This window comes from Gymnoscopelus braueri (assembly GCF_963280865.1).
Source record: "Gymnoscopelus braueri genome assembly, chromosome: 7".
Lineage (NCBI taxonomy): Eukaryota > Metazoa > Chordata > Actinopteri > Myctophiformes > Myctophidae > Gymnoscopelus > Gymnoscopelus braueri.
In genome coordinates, this window is record NC_137608.1 from 5,716,659 (window position 1) to 5,741,308 (window position 24,650).

At 40.5% G+C, this 24,650-nt stretch overlaps 1 protein-coding gene across 1 annotated transcript in view; it reads left to right on the plus strand.

Annotated features, from left to right (window-relative positions):
• Positions 1-24,650, plus strand: part of LOC308089234 (DNA repair protein XRCC4-like) — a 97,877-nt gene that overhangs the window by 21,637 nt on the left and 51,590 nt on the right. The window contains exons 3-4 of the mRNA XM_080433842.1: positions 3,019-3,073; positions 3,749-3,890. Coding sequence (XP_080289968.1) covers positions 3,019-3,073; positions 3,749-3,890 — 197 coding nt within the window. The remainder of the gene's footprint in view (positions 1-3,018; positions 3,074-3,748; positions 3,891-24,650) is intronic.

The window sequence follows — 24,650 nt, forward strand, 5'->3', positions numbered from 1 at the left end:
CACAGCAAACTACGACCTCCTGCTGATGAACACGTCCATTTCTATGGCCTCTGGTGTTGTGCAGATTGAAGATTGTGGCGAGCTCTAGGTAAAGAAAGAGCAAAGGCTTTGCCAGCCTTCCATGCATTCACTGGGGCCGACAACACAGGGAGGTTCTCCCGTATAAGCAAGGCAACCTGGCTGCAGGTCTACCTCAAAACGGATGGAGATATTATCAAAGCTCTGCAGATGCTTTTGGATGAAGCAGAAGTGACAGAAGGAATGCTGTCAACACTGGAGTCCTTTGTATGTGCAGCTTACTCACCCAAGGGTATCAACATCAAGACAATCCCTGAAATGCGATGGCATCTGTTCTGCAAGCACAGGGCAGAAAGTGACAAGCTCCCTCCAACACCTGGAGCTCTGAAACAGCACATTTTGAGAGTCCATGTCCAAACAAGGGCATGGGCACAAGCAGCCATTGCTCTGCAGGATCCACAGCTGGATCCCCTGCAAAATGGGTACTTCAAACACTCGGGTGGCATGCTGAAACCAACGACCACAGAGGTCCTCCCAGCTCCAAAGGCCATCCTTGAGATGGTTCAATGCAAGTGCAAATCAGACTGTTCTTCTGGCAGATGTTCCTGCAAAGCTAAGGACTTAGCCTGTACTGAAATGTGTCAGTGCAGCAGCCAGTGCCAGAATGATGATGATTCCCAAGCTGTGATGCACGAAAGTGATGATGATGATGATGATGATGATGATGGATAGAGACTGTCTAAGATTACACATGTCATGATGTTTAAGATGGTTACACAAACATCCAAAGTTCACAGTTAAAAGAAATAAAAAGAACACTGAGTTAGTATCTGACTGACTGCCTGGGCTGTGCTGTTTTTACCCATATGATGGATTATGTCAATGGGATGATACAAAAAAATGAAATGATAACTTGCACCATTGGATTCCTTGACCCTGAAAATGTAGGTTTAGCCATTAAAAACAATGTTCCATCTTATTTAGAAGCCAAGATATTACAAAACATACATTTTACGGCGGCCATTTTGTCAATTCCAATATGGCCACAGACATCTGGGCAAATGCAAACATTGATTTTATGATTCCTTAGACAATAACCTTTCCAAAAATGTATAGTTTTGCAAATCTTCAATATGAATTGATAAATGTTTTTTTAATTACAAAGATATTGCAAGAAAACAACCACATCTGGTCATTTTGGACTCAGTCATGCATCTAAGGGTTAATATTGTAAAGTTTTGTAGCTTTATAATTACCACCATTGGATTCCTCGACACTGAAAATGTAGGTTTAAGAGTTAAAATCAATGTTCCAGCTTATTTAGAGGCTGAGATATTAAAAAACGTACATTTTAGGGTGGCCATTTTGTAATTGCCAATATGGCCGCCATATACACATCTGGGCAAATGCAAACATTGATTTTCTGATTCCTTAGACAATAACCTTTCCAAAAATGTATAGTTTTGCAAATCTTCAAAAAAATCCGACAAAATTACATAGTGAACCAGACTATGAGCTTCTATCTGCTATGTTTGAATAGCCAACGTATAAATGGATAAAGTGGTTACTACTTTAGCTGGGGATCTGTGTGTGTGTGTGTGTGTGTGTGTGTGTGTGTGTGTGTGTGTGTGTGTGTGTGTGTGTGTGTGTGTGTGTGTGTGTGTGTGTGTGTGTGTGTGTGTGTGTGTGTGTGTGTGTGTGTGTGTGTGTGTGTGTGTGTGTGTGTGTGTGTGTGTGTGTGTGTGTGTGTGTGTGTGGGGGTCAGCAGACACCTGGTTCTGGTGGTACCAGGGAACAACAAACACCTTGTTTCACCAGCTTACAGGTGTACCTGTAAGTACACATGTGTGTGTGTGCGCACATGCACGCTTGCATATAACTGCTCTATAGTTTGCTGTCCATCTGCAGAGTTGACAGAGATGGCGTTGTGACATAATGTCAACACATCCCAGCTTCTGTGTGTGTGTGTGTGTGTGCAAGTATAGTAGACATTGTGAGGAGACATTTTCCGTCTTATGGTCAAAACCTTTTAATTTATAATTAGGAAAATATTCAGTTTGGGATTAGGATTAGACATGTAGAGGCAGTGGTGGAAAAAGTACTCAAATGTTATACTTAAGCAAAAGTATCAATACTGCAATGTAGAAGTACTCTGTTACAAGTAAAAGTTCGGAATTCAAAATTGACTTGATTGAAAGTGCAAAAGTATTGGTATCAAAATGTACAGAAGTGAAAGTACTAAAATGTTTGAAAATAGCAGATCTACAAGCTCTGAGCGACGCGTTGCTTGTAGATCGGCTTGTAGATGCGACCCGTTGTGAGCGTTGCTTGTAGATCGGCTATTTTCAAATAGCCTTGTTATAAAATAAGGCTAAAGTGGTTAATGTATGTTTTATAATGTAACAATTGATATCTGCAAAGTAACTCGTAACTAAAGTTTTCATTAATTGCAGTGGAGTAAAAGTACAATATTTGCCTCCGAGATGAAGTGGAGTAGAAGTAAAAATATAGACAATTGGAAATACTCCAGTAAAGTAAAAGTACCTTAAAACTACTTAAGTACAGTACTTGAGTAAATGTACTTAGTTACTTTACACCACTGAAAATAACCGATAAACCTGCTCACAATGTGTTGCAGCACGACGCATTGTGAGCATGTAGATCGGCAATTTTTCGGCTGCTTTTCAGCTATTTCCGATGCCTTCCTAAAGATGTGATGTACTCACAAGTACAGTCATACAAATGTGTGTGTGTGTGTGTGGTGTTGTATACTATATGTAAGTGTGGGTGAGGGGGGGTCTTCCGTTTGAACTTGTGCTAAGTGGGACCCTCGGCCTTCCGCGAGCAGCTGTGTAACAGCTGACGGCGTCGCGCTTCAGATGTGCGCTCACGTGCACACGTGCATTCCTCGCGGCGTGTTTTTTTTTCTGTTTATTATGTTTTATGTTTCTCTGCCGTCGGCATCCTAAAAAGCTGCCTGTTTTTTTCTTTTGTATCCAGTTTCAGAAGATGAGGTGGCGACGGAGATCCGTGACATGGGTGTGGACAGGGACAGGTACGCAGTAGCACCACCACCATGTAGAAATACTACTGTCGCTAGCGCGACTCGTCGTGAGCTTGTAGATCAGTGGTTCTCAACCAGTTCCCTGACCTCAGGTGGTCCCCAGCTAAATGATGGAGAGTTGGCAAATAGACCCTTATTGATCTTTAACTCTTGAGAGCGTAAAATGAAGTTTCATTTTACGCTCTCAAGAGTTCAATTATTGTTAACCCATTAAGACCTGAGGTTCCGATTCTACAAATGCCTTCTAAATCCTAACAGTTTTTTGAAAAAAATAAACGTATGTTACTATGTCAGTGGTTCTTTGAACTTTTTCATGTCATGTCAACGCCAAAACACACACAAATTGTGTGTTTGGCGAACATTGGGACATATGAATATTGTTTTATTTCTGTTTGGCTTTTAGGCTTCGTAATAAAAAAAATCCACAGGGCAGATATGACAAATAACTTCAATATACAATGAAATTATAGACATATTTAATAATTTGTAAAAATGTAAAAACTTGTAAGCTTGTAGATCTGCTATTTTTCAACGTGGAAACAATATGACAATTATGAAGAAAAAAAAAATCAAATAATTGCGATTAGACGATTATGTAATAATAGTGACAGGCCTAAAGTTTTAGTCGACAAAATGAACACTGTTGTTTTCTTCCCACCCCTGCAGGTACGTGGAGGATCTCCGCGCAGCGCTGACGGGCTGCGGAGCGGGACGAGGGGGCGTGGCCGAGCGGGAGGCGGGCTATTCTTTTCATCTGACTCCGGATCGCACCCGCCTGTCTTATCGCAAGATCTGCAAAGATATCTCGGTAAGTTAACGGCACTAACCAGCTGATAAACCACTTTAACAGCTGGTCAACTAGCTACACCTTGGTTCCACTAGTCCAGTGGTTCTCAGAGTGTGGTTCCAGGGACCCCCAGGGGTCCTTGAGGAGGGGGTTCCCAGGAAAATGTGATCACATAGCATCACAATCAGTTTAACCACTTTAACCCCTACATGTGTCGGCTATCTGAAAATAGGCAATCTACAAGCTCACAATACGTTGTGAGTTTGTAGATCGGCTATTTAAAAAAGAAACGTGAAAATAATGTTAAATGTTTTGAATAATCTTTCACACACATCGAATAGCTGAAGTGTAAAACGGAGCTTAAGTGGTTAATGTATGTTTTAGGACCACAATGGAAACGAGTCCTATCCTTTTAGCCTAAATGTCTGACTGTACCACGTGCCGCTTACATTTCTGACTAATACAGTATTCAATCAATCAATCAATAACAATAATCAAAATCGGCAAAGTAACTAGTAACTGGTAGTACGTTTTCCAAAGAAAATGCAATGGAGTAAAAAGTACAATAATTGCCTCTGAGATGTAATGGATTAGAAGTGTGCTACTGTAGGTTCATTGATTACCTGGTATCCTGTAGTTTCAATGTACAGATTAAATTTTACACTCTCAAGAGTTAAATTATTGTTAAACATCTGCATTTACTTAATTAAAGACTTATTATTTTGATCATCGTTTGCCTGTTATCTCTCGTAATGGTACCAGCATCAATACAGCATGGAATTGTGGACACAATCGTATCCAACGATAACAGAATATTCTAAGTCTTGGGTGGGAGTCCGTGGCTCAAATGCTGAATAATTAATGGACCTTGATATGGAAAGGGTTGAAAACCACTGGCTTCGAGTAGACTGAGCTTGTAGATATGCTATTTTTGAAAACATTTTGAACATTTGTGCAAATCTTTGAATACTGTATATATATTTTTTAAAGCGAACATTTGTAACTGTCAAATGTCTCAACAAATGATCACCGATCCCCATCAAAGCATGTTGTTCCAGGGACCCCCACAGAAGCAAAGATTTGAGTTAAAAATGTTGTTTAAAAAAAATTTATGTATTAATTTTTTTTCACAAATGTTCAAGATTTTTCAAATATAGCAGATCTACAAGCTCGTAATAGCCAAAGTATAAAAATAATGGTTATAGCTAAAATCTAAATTGACACTGATGCGTTCGCGAATTGAATTGGGTTAAACCACCGGTACTTGAGTAAACATACTTATTTACTCTCCACCTACTGCTGTAGGACAAGTGGAAACAGAGCTGTTAGAAATTCCTGAATGTCCTTCAGGGTCCCCTGTTCTTAGATCCTGCAACTTCCCTCCTGCGTTTGCCCTCGGGCAAGGTAGGATCAACACATCTCGACCAAACATTAAAAAAAAAGATAGCAGATAGATAGAGAAAGAAAGGAAGTCTTGGCGGTTTACGGCCTTGCTCGTTTTAAAGAGATAACGGTGTGTGTGTGTGTGTGTGTGTCCGCGTTATGACAGGAACAGACACATGACCTGACCCCTGACGCAGGGGACAGCTGGTCAAGCGGTCACTCCTCCACCTTTCACGGAGGTAGAGGTGGGAAAATGAAGGGGAAAGGAGCCGCGGAAGAGCCGTTATTTCCATGATTGGTTAATGCAGGGGTTTTACAGCCCATTGTCGAGCCATGGGGGACCACCCGATCCTGACCGAAGAAAGGCCTGTCAGATAGGGCTGTCACGATTAGGACATTTTACTCAACTCAAATTTAATTGTCACTCAAATAATTGTGATTAGGCCGATTCTAAAAATGTTTTCTAAATCCAAACCGTTTTTTGAAAAAAAAAAAAAAAAGTCACGATTTTTCAAAAATAGCAGATCTACAAGCTCATAGCGTGGCACTCGGTGCCGCGCTATGAGCTTGTAGATCTGCTATTTATACATATTTAATGACCTTATACTTAAATAATAAACATAAATAGTGGAAATAGACGATCTACAAGCGCAAAATGTGGCGTGTTTTGAACTTGTAGATCTGCTATTTCCACTATAAAGAAAAGAAAGAAAAAAAAAGTTTTAACATGGAAATGATGACGATTATGCAAAATATTGCGATTTATTGCGATTATCTCTAATAACTGCGATTAGCCGATTATGTAATAATTGTGACAGGCCTACGCCAAGAACGATAACTATGACTATGTCGTTTTAACCACTTTGAACCCCTGTATCCATAGCGTTGCTGTCAATGCAGAAACCGCCTATCCATATTTTAACTTTTTGTGTTTTTTTTCGTAAATTAGCACGCCCTACTTGATCATACTACAGCGTCACACAAAAAGTATTGACAAGCTCGAAAACGTGTCGCTTCACGCCGTGTTTTGAGCTTGTCGATTTTGCTACTTTTGATGTTTTTTGAATTTGCATCCTGAAAAGTAACACTATTCGGACATATGAGGTTTTCCACCCCCGACAGAGACTATTTTCTGTAGGCATTAGACAAAGAGATCTCTGTCTGTCTCTCTCTGACACACCTGGAGTGTGCAGCGTGTGTTTGATGCCACTGTTTACCGAACGTTATCATTAACCCATTCATTACGGGAACGCACCTGTGTCATTCTAAGATTTCTTTGGCTATTCAAAAACAGCAGATATACAAGCTCAAAGCACTATGAGCTTGTAGATCTGCTGTTTTTTGAAAAATCTTGAAAATGTGTGCAAATCATTGAATATATATTTTTTTAAACATTTTTTTACTCAAATCTTTGCTTCTGGGATTCTACGAATGTCTTCCAAATCCAAAAAGTTAAAAAAAACATATGGTGCAATGATATATCTATTGTGGTTCTCAAACTTTTTCAGGACCCCCAAAATGATATGTATTTGGCCGCGGACCCCCATCTCAAAATATGTTGTTCCAGGGACCCCCAAAAGCAAAGATTTGAGTAAATAAATGTCACTTTAAAATAATATATACTGTATATTCAAAGATATATATTCAAATTTTCATGATTTTTCTAAAATAGCAAATCTACAAGCTCCTAGCGCGATTTATAGCCAAATAAATCTTAAAATGACACAGAAAATGTCATTTTAAAAGTAATTATTTATTATAGTTTAGTCAGGGGGCGGGGGGGGATATGGGCTTTAAGATTAGTTCTTTATTTTATTCCTCTTGAGTTGCACAGAGTCTATTCTCGTCTATTATAGCCTCGTGGTGGACAGGGACAGATTCTGGCTCCAACCATCTTGCAGTAGCAGATCTAGGAGCTTGTAGATCTGCTCCTTTTGATACTTACGTGTGACGCTGTAGTATGATCAAGTAGGGGCGTCAATTTATGAAAAAACACCAAAAGTTAGAATATGGAGATAGGAGGTTTCTGCCCGACAACAACGATATTCTTCAGGTATGTCAGTGTGGAAAAAAAAAAGACGACGGTAATTGCTTTTACTGTAAGCTCATCCAGAACTTTACAAGGGGACTGTGTTAGGGGTTAACCCATTAAGACCGGGAACGCATCTGTGTTCCTTTTTAGATTTCTTTGGCTATTTTTTTTTTAATCATGAAAATATTTGCAAATAAACTCAAATCTTTGATTCTGGGGGATTCTACAAATGTCTTCTAAATCAGTTTTTTTGAAAATATTGCTATAATCAGTGGTTCTCAAACTTCTTTTCATGTCAAGGACCACCCAAAATTATATGTATTTGGCCGCGGACCCCCATCTCAAAATATGTTGTTCCAAGGACCCCCCCAGAAGCAAAGATTTAAGTAAAACATTTTCGCTTATAAAAACACATATATATTCAATGATTTGCATATTTACGATTTTTCAAAAAATAGCAGATCCACAAGCTCATAGCGCGGCACTCGGTGCCGCGCTATGAGCTTGTAGATGTGCTGTTTTTGAATAGTATAAGTATAAAATAATGGTTTGCACAGATGCGTTCCGGGTCTTAATGGTTTAAGTGTCTTGCTCAGGGATACAGGGATATATACCTCGACACATCGATCCAGGGACCTTCTGTTTTCCCAGGCGGCAGGCATCATCATCTCTACCCATTCAGCTATGGCTGCCCCTCCATAATAGCCCGGATTTATAGGCAGATAATGACACGGGCCAAAGTTAGGGGACAGCAGGTTGAAAAGTGCTTAAGTACTATTGTTCGAAATGGAGACGTTACGTTGCGTTGTTCTCAGGTGGTTTTTGGGCCTTCGGTGGGAGGGGCGCCGCTGCTGCCTTCAGGCCGCAGGTACAGGGTCACCGGGGGTCCTGGGACTGACTGCACCGCACCTATAGAGAGGCCACAGTGCCAGGGGGGGCTAGGGGGTCCTTTTAGAAGCACCACAGGGGCCATAAAAACAACCTGATTTACGGACATGACAGCGTTAGACAACACACGATTACAGGCTTTCTCTTTACTTAGCCTAGTTCCTCTGGCTTTATCTCTCTCTCTCTCTCTCTGTGTGTGTGTGTGTGTGTGTGTGTGTGTGTGTGTGTGTGTGTGTGTGTGTGTGTGTGTGTGTGTGTGTGTGTGTGTGTGTGTGTGTGTGTGTGTGTGTGTGTGTGTGTGTGTGTGTGTGTGTGTGTGTGCGCGTGCGTGCGTGTTTCTGCTTTACTTGTGAGAGCCAAATGTCCCCGCAAGTATAGTAGAATTTCAGAAATATACTTTGAGGGAACAATGATCCTGGTCCTGACGAGAGAAATGGTTGTTTTCTGGTTAAAACATATTGTACAGACAATTAGGAAAAGATTCAGGTTAGGATACAGTATAGGTTTGGCGTGATGCCTGATAATACTTAGTTGCACGCTGATGTCGTGCACCGAAAATAGCCGATCTACAAGCTCACAACGCGTCGCAGTATGACACATTGTGAGCTTATAGATTGGCTATTTTCAGCTTCAGGGCTAGGGTTAAAAATTGCAAAGAAATATCCCAAAAATGTAAAAATGCCAGTTCATAATATCACTGTCCTAATATATTGACGTCCTCACAAGTATAGTAATACAAACGTGTGTGTGTGCTGTATGTGTGTGGTAGACATTTATCTAAGAATATACGGTGACCGTTTTGCATTTAAACAGTAACTATCATTCCAGTTTCACACCTGCGTTGACACCCTCCCTCCCTCTCCCCTCTTTTCCTTTTCGTGCTTTTTTGAAACCTCAGAAGTTGAGTTTAAAAAAACATTATCTTCACCAGAAGGATAATTTGAGGGTAGAAAAAGAAATGACCAAAAAAAATGAGCCGAGTTTCCTTCGGGTTTGCGAGAAGAAAGGAGCGGCGACAGCAAACAGGTGTGGGAGTTAACCCGACATTAATATTTTACACAGGTGACCCGTGCGGTTGTAATGACATGTGTAATATGCGGGGTTTAGCTGTTAAACTGCTAGTGAAGCAGGTGTTTGACATGACTTACTGAGACGTCAGCTCCACCCTGATGTCTGTTTTAACAGGCCATCATTCTCCATCACTGCTGCTGCTGCTCCCATTTTTCTTTTCTTTTTTCTTTTTTTTTTACTTAAAGGGGTATTTCACTTTAAAACACTTCTGGGGTCATTTTAACGTCTCCTCTGGGCTCTGTGTGCGCCCCAGACTTTAGTTGTCCTTCTAATGTGCTAGGGGGCTGTATTTTTACATTTATGATTCATATATTGTATTATTATTATAATTTTTTTCATGTCCCCTCCCCCAAAAATATATTACCCCTAACTGCCCTTTAAGTTAAAAGAAGCAATACCACAGCGTTCCACAGATATCACGATCCGTCCGTCCATCCGTCCATCCGTCCTTCCGTCCGTATAGAAGAATAAAAATAATATCTCTGATTCAAACGGCCTAAATGATCTCCCTGAGGGATAGGGTTAGTGTTGCCACGTCTGCGATTTTAAGCGACTTTGGGCTTGTTTTTCTGTAAAGTCGTTTGTAAATATTGGTAGTTGCCGGTTGCAGGTACTTTCAAGTAAGCGTTGTATATAGGGGTTAAAGTGCTCATGTGGCCTAGTCTTTTTCATAGACCTGGTTTCTTATTTTCTTCACAAAATCTGGCAACACTGGCTCATAAGATGAGCAGCTCAGTCACTCTGGAGAGACTGGGAACAGAGCTGCTGCCCCTTTACTTGGAGAGGAGCCAGTTAAGATGGTTTGAAAAAAGCTGATCTACAATCAGCTTTTTTCTGATCTTTATAGAACCATTACAATAAACGGTTCTTTAAAGAATTCTGGTCTGAACCAAAACATTTTCTTCTACGCCTACGGCATCATTCTGAAGAACCAGTTCTGGTTCCAGTTGGCTCCATTATTTTTTCAGTGTATGGAATTATTCTAAGAATTACATCACAATACAACATTCCTTTTAATATTAAATGTTGTAATCATATTATATTAATGTTTATAATCATTCATATATCAATGTTGTGTTATGATTTATTCACGTTTGTGTCTCAAACAATGCGTAGATATATTCGTGGTCAGTGTTGTGTGCACAGTAGCTCACAATTATGTTACTACCGTTTAAAAGTTTTGAAACCACCAATTTTCATCATTCATGGAAAACTAACACAATGGATTAAATAAATACAAAACTGTCAACGGCCTACAAAACACAACATCCCATAATGACGGGGAAACCATATTTCACAGACAATGTTGGATGGGATGAAACTGATGACATTGAAAATTGAAATAGACCCATAAATAGACCCATTACTAGAGAGAAATATGACTGGTGGTATTTTTTTTTTTTTTCTTCTTTTCTCTTTGAGAGGGTGTGGGGGGGAGGGGGGTTGTGGCTCCAGGTCTTGGTGGTCTTTTTAACCACTTATAGATCGGCTACTTTTGGAAAGGAGATTTTGTGTAGACGTAAAAAAAAACAAAAACTAACAACCCCCCCAAAAAAACTGTCCAAGTACAGTTACACAAGTCTGTTTTTACCAGTGGTGGAAAAAGTACAATTTTTTTTTTTACTTCAGTAAAAGTATCAATACTGCATTGTAGAAATACTCTGTTACAAGTAAAAGGCCTGTGTTCAAAATGTTACTTGAGTAAAAGTACAAAAGTATTGGCATCAAAATATACTTAAATGACCAAAAATAAAAGTACAAAATGTTTGAAAATAGCAGCTCTACAAGCTCAACAATTCGACGTGTTGTGAGCTTGTAGATCGGCTATTTTCAAATAGCCTATGTGTATAATAGGGCTGAAGTGGTTAATGTATGTTTTATAATATAATAATGTTTATCTGCAAAGTAACTAGTAACTAAAGTTTTCAAATAATCGTAGTGGAGTGAAAGTACAATATTTGCCTCTGAGATGTAATGGAGTAGAAGTAAAAGTATTGAAAATTGGAATTACTCTAGTAAAGTAAAAAATACCTCAAAATTGTACTTAAGTACAGCACTTGAGTAAATGTACTTAGTTTTTTTCCACCACTGGTTTTCTTTTCACTAATGTCGGTTATGTGTTGCTTCCAGTTTTCAAATCTACTCAAGTACCGTATAGTCGTCATGTACAACTTTGAGGTACTTTAAAGGTATCATGACATTCATTTTCACTTTTTTTATTTTCAATGTTTTATTTGGGGTTTTATGACCTCAATTACACCCAAAAAACCTGAACTTAGAACATTCAGTGGATTTTCTGTGGTCTGGGGTTTTCTGAATAAATAGGCTGAAAAGTAATCTGAGCTTGGCCCTTCGACAGTGAGGTCACAGTCGATTAATCCCGCCCACTCTCCTCATCGCCCCTCCCCTCCCCTATCCTTTCCTTTGGGGGGGCGGAGCAGAGGCGATGATTGACAGGCAAAATCCCTCACCAGCGACACCCGCAGGCAAAGATTTCTTTTTTCATTGCAGTTGAAAAGGCTTTAGAAATGTGAGAGAAAAACACCTGCCATGGATCACTGGAATGGAATTTTCACTTAAAACTTTTTGTACACTTTTGAAGGACCAGGACAAAGACTTTGAATGTGGTGTAAAAGTGAATGTCATTAAACCTTTAACCTACTTTAAGTGGTTAAACTGATTGCTTAATTTAGCTAGGGAACCCCCTTCAAGGACGGGACCCCACTTTTGAGAACCCGCTGTTTCAGCGTGCTCTCTCAGGAGAACCGGCGCTGCGTCCCGAGGCCGAGCAAATTGTTTAAGGCAAATAGTTGTGTAAATGAGACATCATGGTTTTTTTCTCTGCAAAGGGCCGTGCCAATCTTATTAACCCTTTTAAGACCGGGAACGCATCTGTGTCATTTTTAGATTTCTTTGGATATAAAAAATAGCAGATATACAAGCTCATAGCGCTGCACCGAGTGCCGCGCTATGAACTTGTAAATCTGCTATTTGTACAAATGAATTTTGAATATATATATTTTTAAAGCGAACATTTGTAACTCAAATCTTTGCTTCTGGGGGATTCTACAAATGTCTTCTAAATCAGTTTTTTTTTTTAAACGCATGTTGCTATATATCAGTGGTTCTCAAACTTTTTCATAATTGTGAAGAACCCCCCAAATTATTTGGCCTTGGACCCCCCCATCTCAAAATATTGGGCTCCATGGCCCCCCCCAGAAGCAAAGATTTGAGTTACAAATGTTCTCTTTCAAAGAATATATACGTATATTCACAGATTTGCACACATTTTCACAATTCAAAAATAGCAGATCTCCAAGTGCCGCGCTACATGCTTGTAGATCTGCTATTTTTGAATAGCCAAAGTGTAAAATAATGCTATTTTGTTTAGCTCAAATCTAAAGACATAGATGCGTTCCCGGTCTAAATGGGTTAACCAATTACAAAAAAAAAAAGGTTTGGTGGTGGGATGCTGACCAAGTGAGAAAACTTGCTCAACCAGAGACGACACAGAGAGCATTTTTTTTTATTTTTTGCGGGGGTTGAACAACATGGCTGCCTGCTCCACATGGCTGCCTGCTCCACATGGCTGTCGTCGTTCGCAGGAGGTCAGCAGCATGGTCGATGATTGAAAGCGATTGTTAATCCCTTTTTAATCCCTTCTTCTCGCTCGCGTCGCTGTAGGTCAGGAATGGGTTAGCCTCACCGATTTTGTTGCTCACACACACACACACACACACACACACACACACACACACACACACACACACACACACACACACACACACACACACACACACACACACGCAAAATTACACCCTTAAGGAATGGGAGGAGGAGGGGGGGGGGGGGTGATTTGACGAGAATTGGTAAACACTGTGAGAACTGCACGTTTTTGCGAATGCAAAATGCCCCATGCTGAGAGGAGACTGCAGTCGGTCCCAGGAGGAGTGAAAGTACATGAAACACCATCACTCACCCCCCCCCCCCCCCCACAAAAAAAATACAAAAAACAGCCGGCAATCCTGTGGTCTGAATAATCACACAATCCCACCAAGAGCCCTGGAGCTCTTAGCGCTGGGCAATATATCTACACTCAGTGATCCTCAACCTTTTTGTTGTTATGCTTTATTTCAAGGATCCCCAGTTTGATATCGTCTCTTGTCGGGTGGAAACCTCATATGTCAATAAACTGGTACTTTTTCAGGATTAAAATTCACAAGTAAGCAAAAGTAGCAGATCTACAAGCTCAAAACACGTTTTGAGCTTGTAGATCGAAATAGAGAGTTAACGTAGCGTCACAATCATTTTAACCACTTAGCTTTGGCTATTCAAAAATAGCAGATCTACAAGCTCATAGCGCGACACTGAGTGCCGCTCTATGAGCTTGTAGATCTGCTATTTTTGAAAAATCTTGAAAATGTGTGCCTGTCTTTGTATATATATATATATATTTTTTTTAAGCGAACATTTGTAACTCAAATTTTTGCGTCTGAGGGTCCCTGCATGGCACAAAACCTTTTCAGATGGGGGTCTGTGGCCAAATTCATATCAATTTAGGGGTTCTTGGCATGAAAAAGGTTGAAAACCACTGAGTTAGAATATGGAGATAGGAGGTTTCTGCCCCACAACAATGATATGCATTGGGGTTGGAGACCCCCGTTTGATACCATTATCATTATTATTAGTTTTAATCTCTGGTACCCCAATCTACACTGTGAAACCTTGAGTGTTTATTTAACTCTGAGGGTGCACAGATGGAACCAAATGGACCCTTACGGGTCCATTTGGTTCCATCTGTACACCCTCAGAGTTAACAGAGCCGTTTAAGGGTCCGTTTGCACACAGGCCTGGTTCCAATCCAATCGTGTGGTCTCGACAATCACACAATACCACCAGGGTCGGATCCATCACCGGGCAATATATCTGCAATATATCTGTATTTAACAAATACAGGATGTCAGTGAAAGACATTGAAATGTCAAGATAATGAAATGTTTTCACTTTTTTAATGGATTTTTTTAACCACGTCGATTTGCAGAAAGTGTCTGTTTGCCGCAAATACACAATACTGTTCAGATTTAGTATTAGTGTATATGGAGAACACGGAGGAACGCTGTTTGATTTGATTTTGGTAAAAGATGTACGAGTAAAATCTCAAGATCTCACTTAAACCCAGGATAACACATCAAAGCGTAATCAAACACTTCCAATGTGGTCCTGCAGCTTAACTAAACATAAATAGTCCAATAAATGACATGGTACCAATTAGAAAAAGTGCTCCTCGGAGCAAAGGTCTCTGCCAGGTCAGGTAGGTTATCGTGGGCCAGCAATGTTTGAAATTTGCCAAGCAGGATGGAATATGAAAATATGAAATTGGACAGATCCGTCTTGATCTTGACTATAGAGATAATGTGTACCGATTTGCGTGAAGTTTGGACAAAATCTGTAGGAGTAATATCAAGAAATGGGTTTAGCTAAAATCGTCACCCTGGTGGCACTATAACAGGACAATGTGAAAAGGGTGGCATGTCTTCCATTTGCGTGATCTTTGGACAAATCCTGTACGAGTAATATCAAGAAATGGGTTTTGCAAAAATCGGCCTCCTGGTGGCGCTATAACAGGCTGATGTGGTTCCAGTAGGTCCACAGCTAAAGGAGTTAATATAGCATCACAACCATTTCAACCACTTTTTATACGTTGGCTATTCAAAAATAGCAGATGTACAAGCTACAAGTACAAAAAAACTTTTTTAGATGGGGCTCCACGGCCAAATATATATCAATTTCGGCGTCCTTGACACGAAAAAGTTAGAGAACCACTGCCAGAGAACCTTCTTTGGTTGGAGTGTACTGCTAATGGGGTGAGAGGTATTTGATATACTGATAATGCACCGTTAGTGGTTTTTATTCTATTTTTACTGGGTGCACAGCAATGTGGTTCAATGCTACTGTTTTTTGTAATGTTTTAAATATAGAGGATTGGACTGGACAACACTATCTATTGTCTCCATGGGTGGGCCATTGTGGCTACACACACACACACACACACACACACACACACACACACACACACACACACACACACACACACACACACACACACACACACACACACACACACACACACACATGCACAAACAAGCACGTGCACACACCACACCACATACCGCAAATGCAACCATAACTATTTTTATCCTCTTAAAGGAGTAGTTCACCCAGAAAATTACTTATTTTCTATCAATAACACGCCCCATGAAGCCTTGATTATGTTTTTGTCACATTCCTAAGCCAATAATTGGATGACCGGCGATGAGTCTATCCAGTAGGAGACTCACAGAGACATACTGAGCAGCCACCCGGTCATCAAATTATTGGCTTAGGAATGTGACAAAATCTCCATGAATTCAAGGCTTTTTGGGGGAACTACTCCTTTAAGTCCATCCATCCATCCATCCTCTACCACTCATCCGGTGGTTGAAAAAGTACTCACATTTTCTACTTAAGTAAAACTATAAAAGTATCAATACTGCAATGTAGAAATACTCTGTTACAAGTAAAAGTCCGAGATCCAAAATTTACTTGAGTAAAAGTACAAAAAGTATTGGTATCAAAATGTACTTAAAGTACCAAAAGTAGAAAGTACTCATTGTAAGGAATGTCCCATTTCACAAGTTTAAAACAAAAACATTTAAATATTTTGAAAATAGCCGCTCTACAAGCTCACAATGCGTCGCATTGTGAGCTTGTAGATGGGCTATTTTCAAATGGCCGAAATGTATATAGGGTGCTTAATGTATATTTTGTAATAATAATCAAAATCTATAAAGTAACTAAAGTTGTCAAATAATTGTAGTGGAGTAAAAGTACAATATTTCCCTCTGAGATGTAGTGGAGTAGAAGTAAAAGTGCAGAAAATTGGAAATACTCCAGTAAAGTAAAAATACCTCAAAACTGTACTTAAGTACAGTACTTGAGTAAATGCACTTAGTTACTTTCCACCACTGGAACTCATCTGGAGTCTGGTCTTGGAGGTAACAATTCCAGCAGAGAATCAACATTAGCTCCTTCATCCTGGGGGTTGCCAGCATGGGGATGTAATCCCCCCATCTGGTCCTGGGTCTGCCCCGGGGGTCCTCCTCCTCCTCCCAGTGGGACCAGAGGACCCTCCCTAATGGGGAGATGCACAGGAAGCATATTTAGCTTCCTGAGCTTAAAACCCTTTTAAGAAATAGTGAAAATAGCAGATCTACAAGCTCACAACGTCACATCGCAACACATTGCGAGCTTGTGGATCTGCTATTTGCAAAAAATATATATTAGGGCTTAACCCATTAAGACTGGGAAACTTTGGCTATTCAAAAATAGCAGATCTACAAGCTCATAGCGCTGCACCGAGTACCACGCTATGAGCTTGTAGATCTGCTATTTTTTTTTAAATCATGAAAAATTGTGCAAATCTTTGAATATTTATATTTTTAAAGCGAACATTTGTAACTCAAATCTTTGCTTCTGGGGTTTCTACAAATGTCTTCTAAATCCTAACAGTTTTTTGAAAAAACCTGTGTTGCTATAATCAGTGGTTCTCAAACTTTTTCATGTCAAGGGCCCCCTACAATTATATGTATTTGGCCGTGGACCCCCATTTCAAAATATGTTGTTCCAGGGACCCCCAGAAGCAAAGATTTGAGTTAAAAATGTTCCCTTTAAAAAATATATATATTCAAGGATCTTCACAAATGTTCATGATTTTTCAAAAATAGAAGATCTACAAGCTCATAACGCGGCACTCGGTGCCGCGTTATGAGCTTGTAGATCTGCTAATATATATATTAATGGGTTAAACGACCTACAGTAATCTTATGATATATCGTATGGTAATTGGTCCTCACTCATGCTCATTATAAGATGGCACCAGTTCAAAAAGTCCAGGGGTGCCGCAAAATACTTTGATAATATTTGGAACTTATCAATATCACTTCAGTTTAACCACTTAGACCCTCTATAGTCTATACTTAGTAAAACGGACCTGAGCGGACTGTGCGTTTTTTTTCGATCTACAGCAAATCTCCCTGCCAAGAATAGCAGATACATTTTTGCCGAATGTTCCTGCGTGTTTTTCAGATTACTTTTTTCATTTATTTTATTTAAAAATGTTATTGTATTTTATTTTATTTTTACATTTTCCCAAAAAAAAACGGGCCCCTCAGGCATTAGGAGGGCAGGATGAGTCACCAGAACCAAGGACGGGTGTTTTTGATGAATCTAACATGGTTAAAATGAAGTTTGAAGTTACAATGGGTCTGTATAGGAAGGGGGCGTGTCTGATAAAATGAATATCAAATATCTAAATAATGAATCAAGCAACTTAAAAACTGTCCTGTGTTCTATGTATTTTTGGCAAAACAAGCTATTTTCACCTGGGTAAAACAAGAGAACTGGAGGTCACGATGACTTTTTTTTCTTTCTTTCACTTAAGCACAGTGAAACCCTCCGTGATTAGCGACCATCAGGGGATCAATCATACTGGAGATAAATATTATGTGGTTCTTGAAAAATTTGTTAGAACGCTAATATTGGCAGAAGCTACCTGCCAATATTAGAAAGCCCCTGGCAGTGAATGTGTTAAGTTTGTCGTTTTACCGTAAGATGACAGAAATGAAAGGTTCTATGAGTAACTATGTAATTCAGGGAGTGCCGTGGATGAAAAAGCAATTTGCGGCGGGCGACCTGAGCCAAAAAGGTTTGAGAACCATCTAGCTCCCATTTTGACCTGGCAGGGTGAGAGTCAGATTGATCTTGTTGGAATGAATCAGGACTCCATGTTGACTCAACGGTGAAACCATTTCCTCACGAGTCCTGCGTTATTATTTATGCTGTTAGGGCAGTGGTGGAAAAAGTACTCACATTTTTTACTTAAGTAAAAGTATCAATACAGCAATGTAGAAAGTCCGGAATTCAAAATGTACTTGATTAAAAGTACAAAGGTATTGGTATCAAATACTTAAAGTACCAAAAGTAGAAAGTACTCGCTAGGCATAATGTCCCATTACACAAGTTTTCAAATGTATAAAATGTATAAAAATCATTTGAAAATAGCTGATCTATTTGAGCTTGTAGATCGGCTATTTTCAAATGGCCGAAATTTATTTAGGGCTGAAGTGGTTACTGTATGTTTTTTAACAATAATCTAAATCTACTAAGTAACTAGTAACTTAAGTTTTAAAATAATTGTAGTGGAGTAAAAGTATAATATTTGCCTCTGAGATGCAGTGGAGTAGAAGTAAAAGTAGTGGAAATACTCAAGTAAAGTACAAATACCTCAACATTTTATTTAAGTACAGTACTTGAGTAAATGTACTTAGTTATTTTACACCACTGCTGTTAGGGTTCCCAAAAGCTCCAAGACCGCTTCCAGTGACAGACTAGAACTACTCCTACATGATGCACTTCTGTGACTAATTCTCATTTTGTCAGATCTCTGGAAACCTGTTGTCAGAAATCAAGGCAACACCTTAGAGCTAAGACAGTACCAAGACTTGTGCGGAGCATTAGAGTTGGGGAGTTTCAAAGTGTTTTGCTTTCACGGTTACCGTAGATACCTGGAAAGAGGCACACTGCATGGTCTGGAAGGGTGGAGTATATATAAGACCGGTGTGAAATATGAAGAGGGGGGAGAAAGAAATCCCTGTGCATTTCAATCAAACTTGGACGATTGTCTCTATCCCTGGTTCCCAAACTCCAAAATCTGATGTCTCTCCGCGACAGGCACGTTCACACCTAGACATCAGAGGGGGCTCAAGCCCCTGCCCTTTCACCTTGTCTGTAGAAATTGCCCTCTCTCCAGACCATGCATGCAGCTTGGTGAAAGACATGCAAATGCACCCTTTTCCATTACTGTACCCGAAGGCTAGCCTGGTAAACCCTCCCTCCGGAAATCTCATTTCTATTTGATTCCTGGAGTGAGTCTGGCATGAACCGCCTCTCTGCAATATTGGCTGTGTATGCCAAACGGCCGCGCCTATCAGCGTCGTCGCTCATTGTTCTGTGATTGACAGCTTACGTTGGCCAATCAGGTGGCGAGTTCGAGTGAGCCCAAAACACGAACGGCAGCCATCTTTTTCTTGTGCGCTATTTTCTCCGCAATTTTTTTACTTCAAAAAGCTCTCTAACTTCTATTTTGAGGCACGGAATTTACTTATAAGATATCGTTTGGATAGAATTTAGTTGTTTAACTTCATATATGTGGTCAATTAATCATGACAAAGCCTATTTAAAAATAAAAATGTAGAGAACCGGTAGGGGCGGGCAGTGACACCCATGTATCCGAATAAGGCAACCCATTTTGGGCATGGATCGTCTCAAAAGTCTCGTTGCGTCACATTAGACTGGTGAACTGCTGATTGGCTGAAGGGGAAAAATTATCATTGGCTGAAGGGGTTGTCAGTCAACGGTATTACTCCCGCCCAACTCCAGCACAGCCAATATTACAGAAAGGCGGATCAGGCCAGACTCACTCCTGAAATCAAATGGAAATGAGATTTCCGGAGGGAGGGTTTACCAGGCTACCCGAAGGCAGCATTCGAGAGAATAACCTTTTTCAAACTCTCATGCACTTAAACGCAGCATTTTATGTTAAAAGAATTGTCCTCTCTGTTTAGAAATCTATGCCGTACGCCGCACCACCAGTAAAGGCTTGATTATACTTATTTGAAAAATAGCCAATCCCGCTACTTTCGCCAAAAGTGCCCTTTTATCCACAAGTTTCCTAGGGCGTTGTGGGCATCCACTTCCTGTCGATTTGATCCCTGATACCTGATCAAATCGACAGGAAGTGATGCCCACAACGCCCTAGGAAACTTGTGGATAGATTTCACCCCCTACCCCTCTAACATTCTCTGAACGTCCATGCTCTGGGACCCAAACTAGTGAAAATACAAGCTACAAAACAAATCCAGAACCTGTGAAATATGTTAGATGGCACGATATATGCATTTAGTTCTTGTAGTGGAGAAGAGACATTAGTTATCCATGCCGTGTTACTCATACGCTGAGATGGCGGTATATCCGGGATCGAACCCAGAATCTTCGGGGTCCAACGGTGGGTATACTCTATAAGTGAGCAAACAACTAGATTTGTAGATCTGAATAATCTGAGAAGTGGTCATTCTTCTTCTACAGCAGTGGTTCTCAAAGTGTAGGGGCGGCCATAGCTGAGTGGTTAGTGAGCCCGCCTAGGGAGCCAGAGGCCCTGGTTTCCCCAGGTACGATTCCAGGCCACGCCAGCATATGTGTCGATGAAATGAAATTTGTCCCTGAGCAAGACTCTTAACCCCTAATTGCTCACAGGCCCTCATTGGAAACGAGCCCACAAGGACTTTCATGAACGTCCTGTTAAAAGGAATTATCAGTCCGGGGACCTCCGGGGGTCATTGAGGGGGTTCCAGCGGGTCCCCATTAAAAAATATTTTATTTTGCATCACAACCACTTTAACCCCTATATGCATCAGATATTTGAAAATAGCTGATCTACGATGTGCTCTTAAAATGTAGAATTTTCTTTTCTTCTGTTTTTTCTTTTTCTGTATTCATACAAATCTTGCATGGGGGACCCTGGCACGAAATGTTTTCAGATAGGGGTCCGTGGCCAAATTAATTTGGTGGTCCTTGACATGAGACAAGTTTGAGAACTTGGTCTCTGGATCTCTGGTGGTCCGTGAAGGTATTGCATGTGGTCCCTGACCATGCATTTAGTCAGGGGCGCCGATATTTGTCAGCTCTATTGGGTGCGCTACCTGGCACTCACTCACGCGTGCGCAGCGCGCATGCATGAGTGCCTTGCGCGAAAATTTTCTGTTTCTGGGCGGATATTTTACTTTTTTAGGTGGGTTTTGTAACTTTAATTCGGTTTAATTACCTGCTAGGTGAAGACAAAGCCTGGAGCTGGCAAAACATAAACACATGGCGGAGTCTGAGCGCGCGGCTGCGCGCCCCCCTCGCCCACTGGGTGCTCGTCATTTCGCCTGGGTGCTTTAGCCCAGAGGCACCCGCAGTATCGGCGCCCTTGCATTTAGTAATGTGGGAAAGTGAAGATTTCCACGCAACAACAGTGCACTAAATGACCTGGTGACCTATGATGATGCGTCAATGTTGTCGGTTACTGGGAAGTCGGAGGTCGAGAAATTCCACAGAAAAGGGAGTTATATAATCTCAAGAAGGGGAAGTGTACCTGATTGCCTGGGCTGATAACGTGTGTATCAGTGTGTTGAGACATCATTTTTAGGAAATGTGCCCATATAATCGCATGTGTCACATCAGATACAAATCAGTGTATCAGTTAACATGAGCAATGGAATGGGAGGTTGGATTAAGTAAGAATGGAATAAGGGTAACCGTGGTATAGGAATAGATAAGTGGTTCTCAACCTTTTTTGAGGGCTGAACCACTTGCATATTTCAGTTCAATAATGCCTGGGTTTGATATAATTTGTTGCACGTAGTATCGAGCAACAAATTCAATCAAGCCTTTAAAGGGCAAGACCACTTTGGTAGAGGTTTGGGTTGTGTAGTTACCTTGCCATGATGTAACACCAAATGTATTAGAAATAGTTTATTTATTTATTTGAATACAAATGTCAACTGTTGATTTTACTATTTGAAGATCCGGATCCGCGGATCCAGTCCGGGTTTTCTCCCTAATAAAAATAGCGAAATCAACAGGAAGTTAACATTTTTTATAAAAAAACAAACAGTACTGGGTTTGGTGATGTTCTATATTGTCTGAATCAACTTTGTTTGTGTTCGTTTACGTGCAAAAAGAGTGACTTTGAGAGCTGCTTTACTGTACAATGTAAGTCAATGAGAAGCATATTTTGAATTATCCATTTCTAATCAATGGAGCAGATATTTTAGATTTCTTGTTCACCTTTTTCGAGTTGCATCATGCAGGTAACTATACAACCCAAACCTCTACCAAAGTGGTCTTGCCCGTTTTCAATTAATTGTCTCCGCCAGGCCGAAAGGCATGGCGAGAGAGTATGTTTTACCCCCTGTCCGTCCGTGTGTGTGTGTGTGTGTGTGTGTGTCCGTCCGTCCATGTGTCCGTCTGTGAACAGCTAATCTCCGGCACCGTTGGCTTGCTCACAGCGAAACTGTGCACACACACTCCCTGGATGCCAATTCAGAACCTCTGCCCCAAATGTTTCACATGGGCCTGTTATAGCGCCACCAGGAGGCTGATTTGTGCAAAACCCATTTTTTGATGCTACTTCTACAGATTTTATCCAAACGTCATGCAAATCGGTACACAGTATCTCTATAGTCATGTGATCAACACGGATCTGTCCGATTTCCCATATTCCATCCTGATTGGCTAAGGTTGGCTTCCAAAGTTTGCAGGATTAGTCCGTTTTGAACAATGCCTCAAACTATGCACGCAGCTTGTGATTTCGTTAAATTTCACACGCACATTCCCACTAGGCTGAGGAAGAAATGGCACCTTTTTCACATTAGCCTGTTATAGCGCCACCATCAGGTCTAATTTAGCAAAACACATTTTTGGCACAAAATGCCTCAAATCACGAATGCAGTGTCCGATTGCCGTGAAAGGCCTAAGAATAAAAGGCACCCTTTTCACATTGGCTTTTATAGCGCCACCAGGAGGCCACAATAACCTACCTGACCTGGCGGAGACCTGTGCTCCGAGGAGCACTTTTTCTAGTTTTTAATTAACCCATTAAGACCTGGAACGCATCTGTGTCATATTTTTGATTTGAGCTAAAAAGCATTATTTTACCCTTTGGCTATTCAAAAATAGCAGATATACAAGCTCATAGCGCGGCACCGAGTGCCGCGCTACGAGCTTGTAGATCTGCTATTTTTGAAAAATCGTGAAAATGTGTGCAAATCTTTGAATATATATTTTCTTTCAAAGCGAACATTTTTAACTCAAATCTTTGCTTCTGGGGGGTCCCTGGAACAAAATATTTTGAGATGGGGGTCAGGCGGTCAGCGGCCAAATACATATCATTTTGGGGGTCCTTGACATGAAAAAGTTTGAGCACCACTGACATAGAAACATAGGCTTTTCATAAAACTGTTTGTAGAATCGGCCTCAGGTCTCAAATTATAAATACATGTAATTGAATGACCCCAGAAGCATTTTAAAGTGCCTGTAGAAGCAGGGAGAGAGAGAGGAGTGGGGGACACGCCAAAAAAACATCCTCCTTCACTCCCCTGTTTCTCTGCATCAGCCTCTTGATGATGTGCTTCCTCCTCTCTCCTGGGAGCCTCAGTGATAAACGGTAAAGGTCAGGGCGTTTATGGTGCCAAGCAGCAGCCATGTGGGAGGCTCAGGGCCTGGGCAGGAAAACACAGCCGCTACCATCCAGGAACCAATCCCACATGTTTCCACTGGCTTCTTAACGCAGTAGTTCTCAAACTTTGTCATGTCAAGGACCCCCAAATTGATATGTATTTGGTCGCGGACCCCCTTATCTGAAAATGTTTCTTCCAGGGACCCCCATGAAGAGAAGATTTATGTAAAAAGAGAAATCTAAATTTTTGGAATTTTTCAAAAATCTTCAAAAATAGCAGATGTGCAAGCTCGAGGAGCTTGCAGAACAGACCCCTCCCTCCCAAAAAAACAAAAAACAAAAAAACAATCGTCTCTGTCGGGTCCAAAACTGTTACTTTTCAGAATTCAAATTAAAAAACAGCAAAAGTAGCAGATCGACAAGCTCAACAAGCTTGCAGATCTGCTACTTTTGATACTTTGGTGTAGTATGATAATAATAATAATAATAATAAACTTTATTTGTATAGCACCTTTCATGACGTGCAATGCAGCTCAAAGTGCTTTACAGAGCAAGAATACAATTACAGTTACAACCAATTTAACAATAAGGCAAAAAAAAAAAAAGCATAAGCATAAAACAACATTAAAATAATAGCAAAAGGCAGTGAATCAGGCAATACAGTGAGGACATGGGTAACAACACAGAGATATAAAAATCATCCAACAAATCAGCTAAAAGCATGATCAAGTAAGGCATTAATTTACGAAAAAACACAAAAAGTTAGAATTTGGAGATAGGAGGTTTCTGCCCGACAGATATATACTGCCACAGAACACTGTGTTCTGAAAGCCAGACCCGGCCACGCCCCGGCTTCAACAAAAGATGCACCGAAATGCAGTGATAAAGACATGCAAACCAGATCAGACTTGATCAACAAGATGCAAATAAGCACAGTTATCACATACAATCCAAATGCAGGAAATAAAAGGGATAAAAGAAACGCACAACATAAAAACTAACAAACTAAATAACCGTACAAAAAAGAGGAAAGTCAGAACAGTCTCACAAAACAACAGCTAAATGCACATTGTTCCCTGAACAGGGCTCCCGC